The sequence below is a fragment of the Schistocerca americana genome, chromosome 2 (genome assembly GCF_021461395.2).
Source record: "Schistocerca americana isolate TAMUIC-IGC-003095 chromosome 2, iqSchAmer2.1, whole genome shotgun sequence".
In the NCBI taxonomy this organism is placed as follows: Eukaryota; Metazoa; Arthropoda; class Insecta; order Orthoptera; family Acrididae; genus Schistocerca; species Schistocerca americana.
The window spans coordinates 871268614-871288648 of record NC_060120.1 but is presented as its reverse complement, the minus strand read 5'-3'; the positions used below and the strand labels follow the sequence as shown (position 1 = coordinate 871288648).

The 20035-nt window shown below is 42.5% G+C and overlaps 1 protein-coding gene across 1 annotated transcript in view; it reads right to left on the bottom strand.

Annotated features, from left to right (window-relative positions):
* Positions 1-452: 452 nt before the first annotated feature.
* Positions 453-20035, bottom strand: part of LOC124594501 (adhesion G-protein coupled receptor D1-like) — a 40733-nt gene continuing 21150 nt past the window's right edge. Inside the window, exons 4-5 of the mRNA XM_047132875.1 lie at positions 13702-13842; positions 453-2564 (exon numbers count right to left, since the gene is read on the bottom strand). Of these exons, the coding sequence (XP_046988831.1) occupies positions 2126-2564; positions 13702-13842 (580 nt within the window). The 3' untranslated portion in view covers positions 453-2125. The remainder of the gene's footprint in view (positions 2565-13701; positions 13843-20035) is intronic.

The following is a 20035-nucleotide window of genomic DNA, read 5'->3' as shown; positions in this document are numbered from 1 at the left end:
TTTACTGTTGTTACAGAACAGAGTGCCGTTGACGAATATCTAATCCGTCAGTTAATGAGAGAAACATGTTTAAAAAACTATGAGTTCTGTTTTGTTAGAAAACAATACAATAAAAAAAACTGGTTCAAGTGGCTCTGAGCACTATGGGACTTCTTTGGTCATCAGTCCCCTAGAATTTAGAACTACTTAAACCTAACTAACCTAAGGACATCACACACATCCATGCCCGAGGCAGGATTCGAACCTGCGACCGTAGCGGTCACGCGGTTCCAGACTGTAGTGCCTAGAACCGCTCGGCCACTTCGGCCGGCACATTTTTTTTCATTAATAAGATCTATTTCAGTCAGTTTGTTCAATAGCGTAAGAAGATACAGTGAAAAATCGTCATTATTTGAATGGAAGTATTATTAAAATAACACTAAGATTATTTAAAGGGAATAATAGAGCCAAGCTAGAATTTTATTTTTCTGGAATTTTCATTTTAGGTTGATTTTGTAAAAGTGTTTTCTGTTTCTTGCTTGGGGTTTCGTATTTCGGCGTTTGAACTGCGTTGAAGTTTGACAGTTATTGTTCCGTAGAGAAATTGTAAATAAGTTAAAAATTGAAATTCTATAATCTCTATTTGTGGAGATGAGTTTTCCCACTACAGGTAAACCTTTATTGAAGGTCACGCAATTTTGACTGTAATAGAGAGAGCTCACTATTTAGCCATTTCTGGAACGATTATTTGCATTTTTAACACTACTGCATTTGATTTTCTTTAGTAATTTAAAACGATAATATTTTTCTATCGAATTGAGTGACGTACATCTGTTGGTTTCGTCTGCAAACTGATTCGTCAGCTTACCGTTGTTCAAGTAAGTGACATAGCGATTACTCTTCTGATAGCTAAGAGATTAGTCAGCATAATTAATTCAGTTAGATTGGCGTAGGAATCTGGAAATGTTTTCACTAAGCTGTTGTAGGCTATTCAAAATTTCGCGCTACGTTTCATTTATCTTAGATATGTGTTTTGCAGTATTTTATAACTATCATTCTAAATTTACCTAAGATGAAGAGTAAGTATTTGTAGAAGTAACTTGCTGTACACTTTCTTCACTAATCGGTTATTATTCGTGATACGATAAGGCTTACACTATCATGGCATTTGTTTAGCCGATTAGAAAGAGGGAAAGTTTACAAGCTTCTGCGGAGTTTATAAATTAAGAGAGAGGTAATGTTTTGTGTCCAACAGATGTCAACATTTACGAGCTAAGAATACGGTACCCACGTGCGCCACAGCCATTACGAAGAGACTGTCGAGCTGTGCCATGCCAACTCAGTAGGCACGTATGTTGTATCAGCAGTGATGCCAACGAACTTGTGACGTCACACTAGGCAGCTTGTCCACTACACTTCGCGAACGCTTAGCTCCGTGCTGGGCCCACGGGAAATCAAAATTTATTTGAACGCGTACCAACTAAAGATCTTAATCTTGTCGTGTGCTGTCGAGAACGTGATTACATTTAAACACAGAATCAAGTATTGTTAAACTCGTCTGAAATAGTTACTCGCCCCCTGCCGGAGACGGGTGGTGGCATTCGTAAGACATCCGGTGTCACGTGCTGTGACGGACGCGCCACGGTCTGTCTTTCTCGTGGTCCTCGTGCTTGACTTGTTCCCCCATCACTCCTCGGTTGCCCCTGTGCCAACAGCCGCTGCGAGGGCCTGGCTTCCTCCGCTGTCCACGACCCCCTGAAAACTCATTCAGACTATTGTCAGCTAACTACACCTAGAACGTGTTGCACCCTTTGTGCCGCTACAATTTGCCACAAGCTATGCGTCTGAACCCACCTTAACTCTGTCATTCTCAAAAACCCCTGCGAGCAACACTTGTTCCAGTAATGTGCAGTGTCCAGAGTCCTACTCGCTACTCCATGCGGCAGTTCACAACGCTGTAACTCTTCAGCACAGATAATGGAACAAAAGTAGCGAAAGACAGCAAAATTATCATTCCGTATCCCACCAGTCCACAACTCGCCAATCAGCACGAAATGTGTGTGTCCACTGGAGTTGCTTCTCTGCGCCTGTGCGATTACAACCTTTCCGGCGAGATAGAAGCAGGATAGTGCAGGACCAGTTGCTGTTACTGGTCGTCGTCCCGTTCTGGTTCCGGCTCTGGGAAGACGTACTTGGTGACAGAGCGCCGCTCCGGAGAGGTCGGCATGTAGGCAGCGTCAGTAGGGTTGCCGTCGTCCGGTGACCAGGAGCCCAGGTCGAACGTGTACCGCACCTCGCCGTCCTCGCCCACCAGAGCGTAGCGCGTCAGCAGCACGGGCGGCCCCTTCTGCAGCGGGCGCTCGGTTTGCCGCTGCCGGCTGCGGACGCTGCCGTCTCCAGACGTCGGCACCGCGGAAGACGACGTAGGCGGCGACGTGCCCGGGGTTCCCGGCGGCTGCTTCTTCTGCTTGCGCGTGCTGGACGCCCGAGAGCTGCTGGACGTCGGCAACGAAGTCAGCACCGCGCTGCTCAGGCGCTTGCGCAGCTTGCTGTTGCACAGCACGAAGAACACGAACAGCACCAGCCTGCACACAGCACAACCACTTTCGTGCATACAGCCATGTTTACTTACCTCTAACTCTCTGCAACTACAGGGTGAAAAGTATTTAAACCGACAAACTCTGGGAGATTGTAGGGGACATCGTAACAAATATTTTTCCCTAATGTCATTTTTTCCTACGAGGATTATTTAAACCGTTGGAGGCTTACGCTCTTCAGTTGATAGAGGCCGTATTGCGATCTTCAGTTATTAGAGGGCGTATTACGCTCTTCAGTTGTAAAAATGGTGCAAATGGCTCTGAGCACTATGGGACTCAACTGCTGAGGTCATTAGTCCCCTAGAACTTAGAACTAGTTAAACCTAACTAACCTAAGGACATCACAAACATCCATGCCCGAGGCAGGATTCGAACCTGCGACCGTAGCGGTCTTGCGGTTCCAGGCTGCAGCGCCTTTAACCGCACGGCCACTTCGGCCGGCTCTTCAGTTGTAGGCAACTGCTGTCCCCCATCGTGGTAGTGCATTGTCTCTGTTTACTAACGGAGCGATACACCTAGAGTGAGTACACTGATATGGTTGGTGCCTACTACATAGCGCACCACAACGGACGAGGCCGGCCGGGCTGGCCGAGCGGTTCTAGGCGCTTCAGTCTGGAACCGCGCGACCGTTACGGTCGCAGGTTCGAATCCTGCCTCGGGCATGGATGTGTGTAATGTCCTTAGGTTAGTTAGGTTTAAGTAGTTCTAGGGGAATGATGACCTCAGATGTTAAGCCCTTACTGCGCCGTAGCACGGTAAGAATTCTGCAATTTGAGGAAGCTGTCTTGCAGCATGTGGAGCGGGATCCTTCGATCAGCACTCGTGCAATTGCACGTCACATGGGGACGAATCACACGAACGTGAGAACAGTGCTTCGAGAGCAGTTGTTACGTCCATTTCACTTACAGCGTGTCCACAACTTGGAACTAGTTGATTATCCACCCAGAGCACAGTTTTCGCAGTGGTACCTGGAACAGTGTGAAATGCCTCCTCTGTGTTGTTCACCGATGAAGCAACGTTCGGGCGTGATGGAGTCTTCAACATGCACAATTCGCATGTTTGGAGTGAGGATAGCCCAAATGCCACAGTTACTAGCGCTCATCAAGTGCGGTTCTTCGTTAATGTGTGGGTCGGTGTTGTTGGAGACTGTTTAATTGGGACGTATCTGATAACTAGTTGTTGTCTCTTGGTCATAAAAAAATGGAAAAGTGTTTGTTGGTTTAATTAATTTGCTGCCAGAGAAATCTTCCTCTACCGGTTTAAATACTCCTCATAGGAAAAAATGACATTAGGGAAAAATATTTGTTTTGATGTCCCCTACAACCTCCCAGAGTTTGTCGGTTTCAATACTTTTCACCCTGTATACTGCAGAAGAACCGCTGATATTACTGCAGGCAAAAATCTTTACAAGAAATGGGTCAGTCTGACCACGTTTATAGTCTACTGGTTCATACACTATGAGATCCGCTCGTATAAACTGGTGTCCAAAATTAAAGTAACAAAAGGAAATTTTGCAAGGTTGAGTCTATTTTGCCAAAAAACAGAGCAAACAGGTGGCAGTAAAGTAGAAACAACGTAAAGAATACAGAACGCAAACGACTGCAACACGCGTAACGGTAGAAAAAAATGTTCTTCGTTTTTCCCAACTTAACTGATTTGCACACACATTCCGACAACTGGTTGATGTGCTCGGTATGCAGAGTGACGACTCTGGCAGCAATACAGGTCTAAAAACGACGGGCACCCTATGAATGATGTCATCAGTCTCATGTTGAGGTAGTAACGCCCACTCTTCCTGGAGACTCAAGTCTTGGAGAGTGGTGGGTGCTGACGTGATGCAACCTGTCTTCCTAGTGTACCCAGCCATGCTCTATGGGATTCATATCGGGAGAGCGTGCAGGCCACGACATGCGTGCAATGTCCTCCGGTTCCAAGAAAACATCAGCCACATGTGCTCTATGAGGTAGGGCATTATCGTTCATCAGTACGAAGTCTGCACGGCTGGTCCCGGTGGAGGTTCGAGTCCTCCCTCGGGCATGGGTGTGTGTGTGTTTGTCCTTAGGTTAATTTAGGTTCAGTAGTGTGTCCCAATATATCGTGAGGATACTTGCCAGCAGTTAAGCCTTGCCGACTCACCAGTACATTTTCATGAAGAAGAGTTCGAGTGGTAAACATAATCGCTGCACGCACCATTAGGGATCCTCCTCGATCACCTTCTCTTTCCATAATGTCTGGGTCCCGAAATCGTGTTCCATGTTCCCTCCAGATGCGAATCTATCGAGAACCACTCTCCAGAATAAATCTGGGCTTATCTGTGAAAACAACAACGGTTTACTCTTCGACCGTTCAGGTAGCATGTTGATGACTCCACTCTAGACATTCCCTTCTGTGAAGACGGGTTCTCAGGTAGATGCCGTGTTTCTTGACTTGCGCAAAGGTTCGATACAGTTTACTTCAGTCATTTAATGAACAAAGTAAAAAGAGCATATGGACTATCAGACCAATTGTGTGATTGGATTGAAGAGTTCCTAGATAACAGAACGCAGCATGTCATTCTCAATGGAGAGAAGTCTTCCGAAGTAAGAGTGATTTCAGGTGTGCCGCAGGTGAGTGTCGTAGGACCGTTGCTATTCACAATATACATTAATGACCTTGTGGATAACATCGGAAGTTCACTGAGGCTTTTGCGGATGATGCTGTGGTATATCGAGAGGTTGTAACAATGGAAAATTGTACTGAAATGCAGGAGGATCTGCAGCGAATTGACGAATGGTGCAGGGAATGGCAATTGAATCTCAATGTAGACAAGAGTAATGTGCTGCAAATACATAGAAAGAAAGATCCCTTATCATTTAGCTACAATATAGCAGGTCAGCAACTGGAAGCAGTTAATTTCATAAATTATCTGGGAGTACGCATTAGGAGTGATTTAAAATGGAATGATCATATAAAGTTGATCGTCGGTAAAGCAGATGCCAGACTGAGATTCATTGGAAGAATCCTAAGGAAATGCAATCCGAAAACAAAGGAAGTAGGTTAGAGTACACTTGTTCGCCCACTGCTGGAATACTGCTCACCAGTGTGGAATCCGTACCAGATAGGGTTGATAGAAGAGATAGAGAAGATCCAACGGAGAGCAGCGCGCTTCGTTACAGGATGATTTAGTAATCGCGAAAGCGTTACGGAGATGATAGATAAACTCCAGTGGAAGACTCTGCAGGAGAGACGCTCAGTTCCTCGGTACAGGGTATTGTTGAAGTTTCGAGAACATACCTTCACCGAGGAGTCAAGCAGTATATTGCTCGCTCCTACGTATACCTCGCGAAGAGACCATGAGGATAAAATCAGAGAGAATAGAGTCCACACAGAGGCATGCCGACAATCCTTCTTTCCACGAAAAATACGAGACTGGAACAGAAGGGAGAACCGATAGAGGTACTCAAGGTACCCTCCGCCATACACCGACAGGTGGCTTGCGGAGTATGGATGTAGATGCAGATGTAGATGAAGGCGAATCAGACATAGACTACAAAACGTCCAGTGGACGCTGAGAACTCACATGCCAGTTGCCGTGCAGTACTATGGCGGTAACGTCGTGCTCTTACGGCCAAATAACGGTCCTCTAAACCACACGTGGTCTGACCTACCCTGGTCTTCGGGATACAGTTTCGGTCTCTATAAACCGTCGCCACACCAGAGAAACAACACAACGATTCACATCAATAAATCGGGCCAAATCAATTTGCGACTGTCCTACTTCCTTTCTTTCTGTGGGCATCCACCACAGGGAGTCTGGTAAGTGTGCCATACTGCACCGTTTGTGACTGTGTACACAGCGACTGTGGATGTGGGGGTGACGTGCGCAAAGGCTGAGCCGATTCCCAAATTCTGCCTCACACAGTGCAATATGCAGACAGTTAAAATACGATGGTACACGGAACGATGTCAACAAATTTTGCATACATATGATACACACAATTCCGTCCCTATGGTTAACAAGGGAGACGGAAGGCAAGTGGGCTTCAAAAATTTAATTTGTAGATTTTAGCATATTTGGAATGCCTCGTCTTTCCTGCGTGAAGCAGTTTTTGTTTTATATAAATACGACAATTTTTTCGTGAGATATGATGGTTTTGCTGACGCACGGCCTTTGCCCGGATGATCCTGACATTTGGTGCAAGTACAGCAGACGTGCCAGCTATGACCACAAACATTCTTTACCTGCATCAGTAATGAATGTCATTAAACCCATACTTAGAAACCTTTGTAAAGATAAAGATACCTTGTTCAAGAAATGTCTTCATGGGAAAACCCAAAATTTAATGAATGGTTGAATTCTGTCATTTGGAACCGGTTACTGAAAACTGTATTTGTTCAGCTTACAGCCCTCAAATTTAGTGTTTATGATGCTATTTTATGCTTCAATGATAGTGTAATTAGAAAACTGTATGTTTTGGAATTATTGGGCATAAAATCTAGTGTAAATACTGCAAAATCGTTGGCGCAAATAGATAAAGAGAGAATCCGCAAATCAGATATTGAAAATTTAAAATGTACAAAAGAAGCCAGACAGAAAAGAAGAGGGACCATGAGAAGAAAAGAAGGCCAATACGGTTCAGATGATGTTCAGTATGGTGCAGGAAAATATTAGTGGTAAGTAATTCTCATCAATAACTATACTAGAATTTCAATATTAAACTTTAAATGGATTTTTTTCAAAACTACATTTTTTTGTTTCAGGTACCATTATTTAATAAATTAATGGGGTTAGAAACATGAAATTTGGTCAATTTGTACTGCAGATGCTAATAAGTTATTACAACTAAATTGAGAACCACCAAATAACCAGAAACTGTTTTATAACATTTAATGTACAAAAAAAGTTAAATTTTACTAGTGAAAGAATAAAATTGTTTTTCTTCAAAACCATAAGAGGTATTATGTTCGTTTTACTTGTGAATTGAGGCATATATGTTATATATATGCAGTAAATTTTTCGTTGTTTTAACACTTATAGTTCTTTTGAAAAGTGTACCTATTCAAAGGGTAAAATAGCATTGGCGGAATAGGGATAAAAATTGCCTTCCGTCTCCCCTTAACGACTGTAATTTAAAGTGAAGCAGCCGGCCAGAAAGTTAAAGAATAAAATAAAATTTGACGGACCATGAGAAAGCAGACCCGTGCTAGACAGGATAAACGCGAGAGAGGTGGAGAGTGTGCGAGATATAAATCTTAATGTGTGTTCAGACGTAAAGATTCTGAACAAAATATACGTTGGACAAATAGTGAAACGGACTGTTTAAAAATTCAGCTCATATACGGGGACAAGCCTGTAAGGGTATAGGAGAGGACGTGTACTCAGAAATTATTGTTAAGGAAAAAATTCGTTTCGTTGCGCCATTTCCGAGTTATTAAGGATAGAATTGAGCCCATCGGGTAATCGTGTGCGCAAATTCGGGCACACTGCCAGAGATCGTGACGCCAAGCGTGTTCTTTGTTAGTTTCCTCAAATCGGAACAAACGTAGCTTTTGGTCACCTAGCTTAAATTTATCGCTTCTGAAAGGTACATTTCGACTAGTAATGAGCGTTTCAAGAAATGGTGACTCATGGACCCACAGATGTCTGTGCATCACCGCATTTTAGCGCGTGCAAGTGCTTGAGTTTATGCGCGATCTGCTTGGCCAACTTCAACTCTAAATAAATCAGAAATGGCACAACGAACAGATTTTTTTCTCTTAACAATCATTTATCAGCACAACCTCCGCTGCAACTTCCTTACAAGATTTTCAGACTGTTTGAAAAAAAAAAAAAAAACATTAAGAAACAGAAGAGGAAATAGATGGAGGTGAGGCAGAAGTTATGCTAGAAAAACGAGGAGGAGCACTAAAAAGACCAAATCTGCAGCAAGACACCTGGAGTAGAATGTATGATTTCATAGTTATTAAGCTCTTAGGGAGAGCCAATCACGAAAAATCTATTCCACCTGGCAGGCAAGGTGTATGAGGGAAGCGAAATATCATCCAATTTAAAAAAAAAATAATTAAAGAAATTCATTTCCAAAGAAGGTAGGTGAGGACAGGTGCGAACGTTATCGAACTATCAGTTTAATAAATCGTGGTTGTAAGATACTAAATCGAATTATGTAGTGTAGAATGGATAGAGTGGTAGAGTTTGATTTGAGGGAGGATCAGTACCGGGTCCGGGATACATGTGACGCAGTAGTGACCCTACGACTTATCTCAAAAGGTAGATTAAAAGAAAAAAAAACAATATTTATACGATTTTTAAATGTAGAGCAAACTTTTGACAACGTCGGCAGAGATACACTCTTTGAGACTTTGACATTAGAGGGGATAACATAGGAGTGAAAAGTAATCTATACCTTATACAGTACCCAGACTACTGATATAAAAGTCGAAGGACATGAAAAGTAAGCAGTAGTTTCGAAAGAAGAGAGCCAGTACTGCAGCCTGTCACCATGTTATTCCATCTGTACAGTGGGCAAGCAGTAAGGAGAACCAAGCAGAAAACTGAAAAGGAATTAAAGCTCAGTTCGCCGACGACACTAATTCTGCCAGACCCGAAACTTCTAATAATACAATAAAATCATTTCTAAAAATCTTGTGGTTGGTTGCAGTAGTTCCTACAGTGTAGCAAAAAACTGTCCTTTTTTTCATCCGTCGTCAGTCTTCTGAATGGTTTCAAGCGTTCCGCTGCGAATCTTCCTTCGTGCCTTCTCCATCACGTATTAGCACTTGCACACGATCTCCTCATTTATTTGCTGGAGGAATTACAATCTCTGTGTTTCCCTACAGTTTTTGCACCCTACAGCTCCCTCTAGTACCCTGGAAGTTTTCCACGATGTCTTAATAAACAGAGGGGTCCAAAAAAATGTATCCATTGTTTAAAAGTCCATAACTGGAAAACAAATTGACGGAGTTGTCTCATTTTTGGTGAAAGTGTAGCTTAAAGTCCAACTTAAAGATATTGCTGCAGGTGTTCGAAATGGCCACCATTAACATCCACACACAAACGATGCCACCGAACTGCAGCACGAACTACTGACTGCAATGTGTTCAGTTGGATATTTGCACATGGATGTACGATGGTTTCTTGAAGTTCATCCAATGTGCGTGGCTTTTGTCGATAAACGACGTGTCTGGGGAACGTGGTGGATACTCCACAGAACCTCTACGGCCTATCCATCTTCAACCGGCACAGTTACCGGTGAGGTGTACCTTCAGAAGCTTCAGACATCCATTTCACCTGCCATTCAAGACTTGTATGGAGACAGAAGAGTTTTCTTTCAACAAGATGGTGCCCCAGCCCACTATCAAAGTCGTGTTAGGGCGTATGTCGAGGAAAATCTACCAGGGAGATGGATATGACATAGAAGTGCTAAGGAGTATCCACCACGTTCCCCAGACCTAACTCCTCTGGACTTTTACCTGTGGGGAACATTAAAGGACACTGTTTACCGACAAAAGCCACGCACATTGGATGAACTTCGAGACTCCATCGTACATTCCAACTGAACACGTTGCAGTCAGTAGTTCGTGCTGCAGTTCGGCGGCATAGTTTGTGTGTGGATGTTAATGGTGACCAATTCGAACACCTACAGTGATTCTTTAAGTTGGGCTTTAAGCTACACTTCCACAAAAAATGAGACAACTCCGTCAATTAGTTTGCAAGTTATGGACTTTTAAACAGAGGATACATTTTTTTGGACCCTTCTGTATGTCTTGTCGCCCTGTACTTTTTTCTTGTCTGTGTTTTCCACAAATTACTTTCTTCCCCGATTGTAAAGAAAAACTCCTCATTTCTTATCTTATCACTCCACCTAATTTTCAACATCTTTCTATAGCACCACATCTCAGACGATTTGATTCTCTTCTTTTCCAATTTTCCAATAATGCATGATTCACTATCATACAGTGCTGTCCTCCAAGTGTTCATTTCCGGAATTTTCACAGAGGATAGTACAGCCATCAGCCAATCTTGTCAATGATTTCTTTTCACCTTGGGTTTTAATCCCTCGCGTGAAATTTTATTTCCGTTATAACTTCTGCGATGGACAGACTGAATAGTAAGGGAGGAAAGACTGCATTGTTGGATGGAAAAGTTACATAAAATTAAGAAACCTATGTCGAGTACTGTAAAGGACAGTGTAAATGTGTGAATATTTGCATAATAACCAAACAGGATACATTAATGAGAAGTGTCGCCTACCATCATTGTCAGTACTACAGATCTTGCCCTCTGTAGATACAGAGACTAAGTTGGGTAAGTGGCATCCCGCAAAAAGCACAATCACAGGTTCGAATTGATAGTGTAGCGGCCTCCGCTGACGACCGACGAGCTGTCTTCTGCGCTGGGGACACAATTTTAGAAGAGGACAGGTTGATGGAAAGAACGATCAGAGACTCTTTTTCAATATCTACAGATCTCGCCAGTTTTCAGATCTGACTTGCAAAGGGACACACAATTTATACGATACTAATTCACAAGACACTCTACTTCAATTTCGCTACAAGATGACTTTCTAGCAGCAAGAAACACCCATCGCTAACTGTATTTAGCCTACCGTTTCTGAATACCCCTAGGTCCTACGCAACAATTTCGGCTGAACTTATCTCCGTCTTTAGCTCTAGCTTTCAGTGCCTATAATGTAAACTGGCAGTGGCAAGGAAAGCGTTTCTGAAGAAGAGGAATTTGTATAGATTTAAGTGTCAGGAAGTCGTTTCTGAAAGTATTTGTATGGAGTGTAGGCATGTATGGAAGTGAAACATGGACGATAAATAGTTTGGACAAGAAGAGAATAGAAGATTTTGAAATGTGGTGCTACAGAAGAATGCTGAAGATTAGATGGGTAGATCACGTAACTAATGAGGAGGATTTGAACAGAATTGGGGAGAAGAGGAATTGTGGCACAACTTGACTAGAATAAGGGATCGGTTGGTAGGACATGTTCTGAGGCATCAAGGGATCACCAATTTAGTATTGGAGGGCAGCGTGGAGGGTAAAAATAGTAGAGGGAGACCAAGAGATGAATACCTAACCAGATTCAGAAGGATGTGGGGTGCAGTAGGTACTGGGAGATGAAGCAGTTTACACAGAATAGAGTAGCATGGAGAGCTGCATCAAACTAGTCTCAGGACTGAAGACCACAACAACAACAACAACGATTTGAGTGACAGTGCCTTACCTGGCTCTTTAAATATACGCACACAGTTTCTAGACGGTTCACCACTCCCCTTTTTTACTGGTATATAGTAAGACACTTGGTTGCCTACGTAGAGCGATCCTGGTGAGGTGACGCCCATAGGTACGCAACACACCTAACGTATGGGCCACGCGGGTACGACGTTAACTACTAGGAAAACTACTGTGGTCCACACTTACGTATGGTAGTCTACGGTAGCCTACGGTAGTTTTACAACTTTACTCGTAGCTGGTACCCTTTCACCCTGAATTGTAGCAGCGCTCTTAAAAAACAATGGTACTCGGTAGTGAAGCCACTTTATAAAAAGGGAGACATTGATAATGTCGACAATTTTATACCTATTTCTATGCCATCGGTGTTTCCTAAAGTTATCGAGAAGGTTGTATATACAAGGTTACTGGAGCATTTAAATTCACATAATTTGCTGTCATATGTTCAGTTTGGTTTTAGAAATGGCTTAACAACTGAAAATGCTATATTCTCTTTTCTCTGTGAGGTTTTGGACGGATTAAATCAAAGGTTGCGAACGCTAGGTGTTTTCTTTGATTTAACGAAGGCTTTTGACTGTGTTGACCACAAAATATTACTGCAGAAGTTGGACCATTATGGAGTAAGGGGAGTAGCTTACAATTGGTTCGCCTCTTACTTTAAGAACAGAAAGCAGAGGGTAATTCTCCGCAATATTGAGAGTGGTAGTGATGTTCAGTCCTAATGGGGCACTGTTAAGTGGGGCGTTCCCCAAGGGTCGGTGCTGGGGCCACTGCTGTTTCTTATTTATATAAATGATATGCCTTCTAGTATTACAGGTGATTCAAAAATAGTTCTGTTTGCTGATGACACCAGCTTGATAGTGAAGGATCTTGTGTGTAATATTGAAACAGTAACAAATGATGTAGTTCATGAAATAAGTTCGTGGCTTGTGGAAAATAATTTGATGCTAAATCACAGTAAGACTCAGTTTTTACAGTTTCTAACTCACATTAAACAAGAACCGATATTTTGATCAGACAGAATAGGCATATTATAAGCGAGACGGAACAGTTCAAGTTCCTAGGCGTACGGATAGATAGTAAGCTGTTGTGGAAAGCCCATGTTCAGGATCTTGTTCAGAAACTAAATGCTGCTTTATTTCCCATTAGAACAGTATCTGAAATAAGTGACACTTCAACACGAAAAGTAGTCTACTTCGCATATTTTCATACGCTTATGTCGTATGGTATTATTTTTTGGGGTAATTCTTCTGATTCAAAAATGGTATTTTTGGCTCAAAAACGGGCTGTTCGAGTTATATGTGGTGTAAGTTCGAGAACGTCTTGTCGACCCCTATTCAAAAATCTGGGAATTCTGACATTGCCCTCAAAGTATATATTTTCTTTAATGTCGTTTGTTGTTAGCAATATTAGCCTATTTAGAGTTAGCAGCTTTCACTCAGTTAATACTAGGCAGAAATCAAATCTGCATGTAGAATGCACTTCCTTGACTCTTGTGCAGAAAGGAGTGCAGTGTTCTGCTGCATCCATTTTCAATAAGCTACCACAAGAACTCAAAAATCTTAGCAGTAGCCCAAACTCTTTTAAGTCTAAACTGAAGAGTTTCCTCATGGCTCACTCCTTCTATTCTGTCGAGGAGCTCCTGGAAGAGCTAAAAAATTAAGCAAATTCCAGTGTTAATTGTTGATTTTCTCCATTTAAACTTACGACTTGTCACCTGAATATGTTTTTTTATATTTCATTTTATCTGTTTATAATATCGTGTTATAATTTCATGTATTGACTCGTTCCATGACCATGGAGACTTCTCCTTAATTTGGTCCCACGGAACAATAAATAAATAAAGAAATAAAACAATAAAACCAGCTGAAAGGTCAATGAAGTATAGGAGAAAGTGGAGATAGCAGTTACCCCTGCGGCGTGGCGACGACACAGAAGAGGTAGGCGAGTGCAGGCACCCTGGCCGGCGGCCCCAGCAGCCATGGCAGGCCCAGCAGGAAGAACAGCATCACCGCGGTGAGGGCGCGCCGCCGCAGCTGCGAGGGCCCGTGTCTGTAACAAGAGAGCAGCCGCGTCACGTCGCCACCCCAGCCAGCACGCTGCCCACGCGCCGCTGCAGCAGCAGCACTGCTCCAGTACTCCTGTGAACACTCAACGTGTCTGTACAAACGGCGTGGTGATGATCGTTGAGACGCCCCTACCTTTCTTGAAATACTACACTTGATTCAATTTGTGGGCAGTCGGATGTTCCGAAAGGAGGCAACTTATAAACGCCTAGCATATGAAGAAACCGTTTGCCTACTACTGCCCGTGGCTTTTCTATAAATAAATACCACGTGAAAATGGCAACTATTGATGAAAACAGTTCTCTGCAGCAAAGCATAATTACCAGATAGGTTATCAAAATATCAACAACAAAACACTCAACTACATCCTTTTTATTCACAAATCAAAATTTGATTATTCCACAGAAGTCACGGTTTGTTCACATTCACGAATCTTATGATAAACACAGTAAGGTCTACCAATAAATTACACTACTGGTCATTAAAGTTGCTGCACTACGAAGATGACGTGCTACAGGCGCGAAATTTTATTCGACAGGAAGGAGATGCTGTGATATGCAAACGATTAGCTTTTCAGAGCATTCACACAACGTGCTGACATGAGGAAAGTTTCAAACCGATTTCTCATACTCAAACATCAGTTGACCGACGTTGTCTGGTGAAACGTTGTTGTGATGCCTCGTGTAAGGAGGAGAAATGCGTAACATGAAGTTTCAGAATTTGATAAAGGTCGGATTGTAGCCTATCGCGATTGCGGTTTATCGTATCGCGACAATGCTGCTCGCGTTGGTCGAGATCCAATGACTGTTAGCAGAATATGGAATCGGTGGGTTCAGGAGGGTAATACGGAACGCCGTGCTGGATCCCAAGGCATCACTGGCAGTCGAGATGACAGACATCTTATCCGCATGGTTGTAACGGATCGTGCAGCTACGTCTCGATCCCTGAGTCAACAGATGGGGACGTTTGCAAGACAACAACCATCTGCACGAACAGTTCGACGACGTTTGCAGCAGCATGGAATATCCGCTCGGAGACCATGGCCGCGGTTACCCTTGACGCTGCATCACAGACAGGAGCCCCTGCGAAGGTGTACTACAGCATCTTGATGGTCGCATCCGTGTTTGGCGACATCGCGGTGAACTCACATTGGAAGCATGTATTCGTCATCACCATACTGGCGTATCACCCGGCGTGAAGGTATGGGGTGCCATTGGTTACACGTCTCGGTCACGCTTGTTCGCATTGACGGCACTTTGAACAGTGGAAGTTACGTTTCAGATGTGTTACAACCCGTGGCTCTACACTTCATTCGATCCCTGCGAAACCCTACACTTCAGCAGGATAATGCACGACCGCATGTTGCAGGTCCTGTGCGGACCTTTCTGGATACAGAAAATGTTCGACCGTTGCCCTGGCCAGCACATTCTACAGATCTCTCACCAATTGAAAACGTCTGGTCAATGGTGGCCGAGCAACTAGCCCGTCACAATACGCCACTCACTACTCTTGATGAACTGTGGTATCGTGTTGAAGCTGCATGGGCAGCTGTACCTGTGCACACCATCCAAGCTCTGTTTGACTCAATGCCCAGGCGTATCAAAGCCGTTATTACGACCAGAGGTGGTTGTTCTGGGTACTGATTTCTCAGGATCTATGCACCCAAATTGCGTGAAAATGTAATCTCATGTCAGTTCTAGTATAATATGTTTTTCCAATGAATACCCGTTTATCATCTGCATTTCATCTTGGTGCAGCAATTTTAATGGCCAGTAGTGTATTACTCTTGCCAGTGTCGACACTAACCGTACGTATTCAACACGGGTCGCTTAAGGCGATGGGACATCCCAATGCCCCATCCGCCAGAAATACCTGTATCAGCGAAAAATGTACTAGACGGTGAATCTCATTAGCTGGCGCATGCTAACTCAAAAAGTACAAGCAGAACCGGTTCTAGAAAATTTTTCCACACAAACGACTATCAATCGGCGTGGCCCCGTCCCACCCTCTCTCCTCTGCACCCTTGTACACTTCACCCGTGTTATTTTCCACTACTAACTTTTGGTGTGATGAATACAGGCTAATAACAACAGCAGCAGAAAATGGTATAACGGGAGTAGGATTCCTTATGAACAGGAAAATAAACTAGAGAGTGAATTACTGTGAACAGTTCACTTACAGGGTTCTCCTCATCGAAATCGACAGTAAACAACGCCGACAGCGATAGTTCGGTGAACATGCCGATGTCACAAGTAGAAAATGAAGAAATAGAAAAAAGTATATGAGGATATTGAACAGATAATTCAGTACGTAAAGGGAGATGGAAATCCATTAGTAATGGGGACTGGAATGCGGTTGTAGGGGTAGGAGTAGAAGAAAGGACCTCGGGAGAATGTGGGCTTGGTACTAGGAATGAGATAGGAGAAACATAAATTCCAGCTAGTAATAGAGAATACTCCGTTCAAGACTCACTGGAGGAGGAGGTGTATTGGAAAAAGCCTGGAGATACATGAAGATATCATTTAGATTACATCGTGATCAGGTAGACATTCCTAAGTCAGATATTGGGCTGTAAGGCGTACCCAGAAGCAGATGTAGACTCAGATCACAATGTAGAAGTGATGAAGAGTAGGCTGAAATTTAAGAGACTTGTCAGGCAGAATCAGTTCGAAAAGAAGGGGGTTACGGATGTACTAAGAAATGAATAAATGCACCTAGGTTCTCTGTGATTATAGATACCGAGATGGATAATAGTTCGGTAGTTAGTTCAGTGGTAGAGGAATGGACATGTCAAAAAACTGCAGTCACAGCTATTGGAAAGAAAAATAGGTACAAAGGAGTTAACTGCAAAGAAATTATGGGTAACAGAAGAAATACTTCAGCTGCTGTATGAAAAAAGTAAGTACAAAAATACTTGGCCAACGAACTGCTTGTTTTTGTGTGATAATTGGCCTCTTTATTTTTGTTTTAGTTTTGTAATTCAGTTTCTCTGCAATGTTTGTGTCATATCCATTTTTTTCCACTTCCATTTCTATAGCTATTAATTTGATTATCTAGGGCACATACCAGACAAAAACAAATAGTTCATCACTAACACACATGCACACATGATCATTAAATACCCACAAAAACAAGCAGATGATGCACTCTCACTTACAGCAACAAAGTATCTCAAAGGGTAGGCAACGTGCACAAGAAACAAAGACTAAAAATAGCCTACAGAACAGCTAACACAGAGGGCAATCAATACAAATACAGACAAAAACAACACATCTGGTACTTAACAACTGACGTGCCAGAAATGCAAATCAATTTATACTGAATAAACAAGTAGAACTTTAATATCATTCGCACAGAAGAGCCTTAGAAGGTAACAGCTGTCATTCTACGTTTGCTGAATATCCATGAACACTGGCTTTAAAACTCTCGGACATAACAACAGGCACCCCTAAAAACTAATAACTGAAGAAAGCTATAAAATACAAAAAGTCACAATCGAAGGAACCAAATAATAAATGAATACATAGTTTTCTGCAACGGAAATCTGTTCTCTGGCCTCAAAAAACTTTTAGCAACACCAACCTATTCACATAGAATTAATTAATGCTGGGCCTTACTTCGATATTCCCAGCCCTAAAAGTTCTAGACCAGTAACTTTTATAGTTTAAGGACTATATGGCTTCTGACGACAGACGGTGAAAGGAAAACAACTGTAATGCAAAATATAGAAAAACAGGAAAAGTACTGCATATGGAAACAACGTACGTACACAAATCATTATCTGTATGTTCAGATTTGTAAATGCATTCTTAGAAACTCGAATTTACATGTATACGAGTAGTGAAGGTCTTTTTCCTGTTGTCTAATAGAAAGAAAATAAAGGTCCATTGATGACGCTGAAACAGAACCCATTTTATCACAAGCAGACAAATTAAATTTATTCGGAGACCGTCTTGAAATTACAACACACAGTCTGAAAAATTATCCTTCTTTCGTCGAGATTTCACTTCTTCAGAACTTGTTACAGATAAGCCAGTGAAACAAATGACTCGATCAAGCGCTCGCAAATCACCACATTAGATTCGGAATTACATAAACAATTTACTTTCAGAAATGGCACAAATATACATAGCATTTCATTTGAAAGACTCCGTAGTCATTTACTAAACACATGGCAGTAATGCAACTGCAATAACAACGTACACCAATGAAAAAAGAAAAAAACTCCAGTACTTGACTTGGTACCTCTATCCGTAAAGCATTACGTCTTCTTAAACTACGTTCAAAATAATTCTGTATTACAAAGAGACTGAAGACCCTGTGGACTCAGATAAAGCACCACCAAGGTAATCGATTGTAATCATTAATTTTTATACATATGCTAACAAACATTATTGAAATTATTCATCCGAGAGGAAATTCCTAATGTCGAAACATAAAATAATAGATTAATTCTCCTCTTTGCCAGAACCGTCGCAAGACTCATGTTACCTAACTGAACTCCCATACCTTCCACTCGACTCTGGTCACAGAGTGTTATTTACGTACAGCAGTGGCACACTGCCAATGTGCTCACCGCACGTCATTTTTGACTAAACTGCCTGTCAGTGTGCGTGCGAGAGGTGAAATCACTTTCCGAGAACTGGGATCTATTTCTGTTTACAATGTCAATTTGACACAAATGACTAAACAAAATTATGAGAAGGCACACGAATTAATTAAAGGGTGTGCTTTTGACTTTATTTAAATATCAAGCTAGTTACGTAACGAGTCATTTATCACTGGAAGATTTCCAGAGTATCTGAAATATGTTGTAGTTAAACCTCTATGTAAGAAAGGCGATAAAAAATATCACCAACGTTCTGTGAAATTGTGTGATAATGCCGTTGGGCAGAGAAAGGCAAGAAAACGGTTGCTCCTTTTAAGGTGAATCGATTTGACATTGGTGATTCTCCACGTTCATGAACACGTTTGGGGTTTGATGAAGATCGTTTAAACGCATTAATCCACAATGGTCCACGTAAATGTGCTCGAGAACTGCAAATGTGGTGAACTGTGATCATTCCGCCATCGCGCGACATTTGCATGTGTATGGGCTCCTCATGTCCTAAGCCAAAATCACAAAACTCTCCCAGTGGTCTTATGTGCATCTCTGCTCGCTCTTCATCAATTGGCTCTGGAACAACACCGATCATTCCTGTCCTCTACCGTTGCTGGTGACAATAAATGGTTACTTTAAGCTAACGTACGGACAAGAAAGGAATGGTTGAGCCCAAACAAAGCAGCAACTTCCCGTACAAAGAGCTGCGCGCAGATAATGTTATCCACCTGGTGGAACAGTGAAGATGTGGTCTCCTACCAAAATTGCTTCCCCGAGATGTACGTACGTACGATGATTTTATTCCTTACTTAAAAGATAGATACCTTACTATCTGCCGGCCGGAGTGGCCGTGCGGTTCTAGGCGCTACAGTCTGAAGCCGAGCGACCGCTACGGTCGCAGGTTCGAATCCTGCCTGGGGCTGTGTGTGTGTGATGTCCTTATGTTAGTTAGGTTTAGTTAGCTCTAAGTTCTAGGCGACTGATGACCTCAGAAGTTAAGTCGCATAATGCTCAGAGCCATTTGAACCATTTTGAACTCTGGTGATTCATGTCTAAAGATATCCGACGTGATCATGGGCGCACGGCGGTTGTTAACATACTTTGAACGCGGTATGGTAGTAGGACCTAGACGCATGGGATATTCCACTTTGGAAATCGTTAGGGAATTCAATATTCCGCGACCTGCAGTGACTATCCGTAATAGGCGGAAGAACATAATCAGAAGTTAGCACAAGTTATCGGAATTTTGAATCAGCTATTACTGAGTAGCTTGAAGATGAAGCTCTCTTTGATCAAGAAGATAGTAGAGATTCAGAGACTGATAGCAGTCAGGAAAACGAGCAGACCCCTTACTTCGTCCCAAGTGAAACAAGCAATGATTAATCGAGTAAACCACTGCCAACAATCAGTAGAATACAAATACACAATATCGTGAATATTCCACTTGATGCAACAAGATAGAGAGAAACCAAAAAGGAAAATCCATTCGAAATGAATGGTTTCACGTCCAGGGATATTTTATATCCATCATTTTAACTGGAAAGACAATTTGGCGGTTATACGTTGTACGACACTGCTA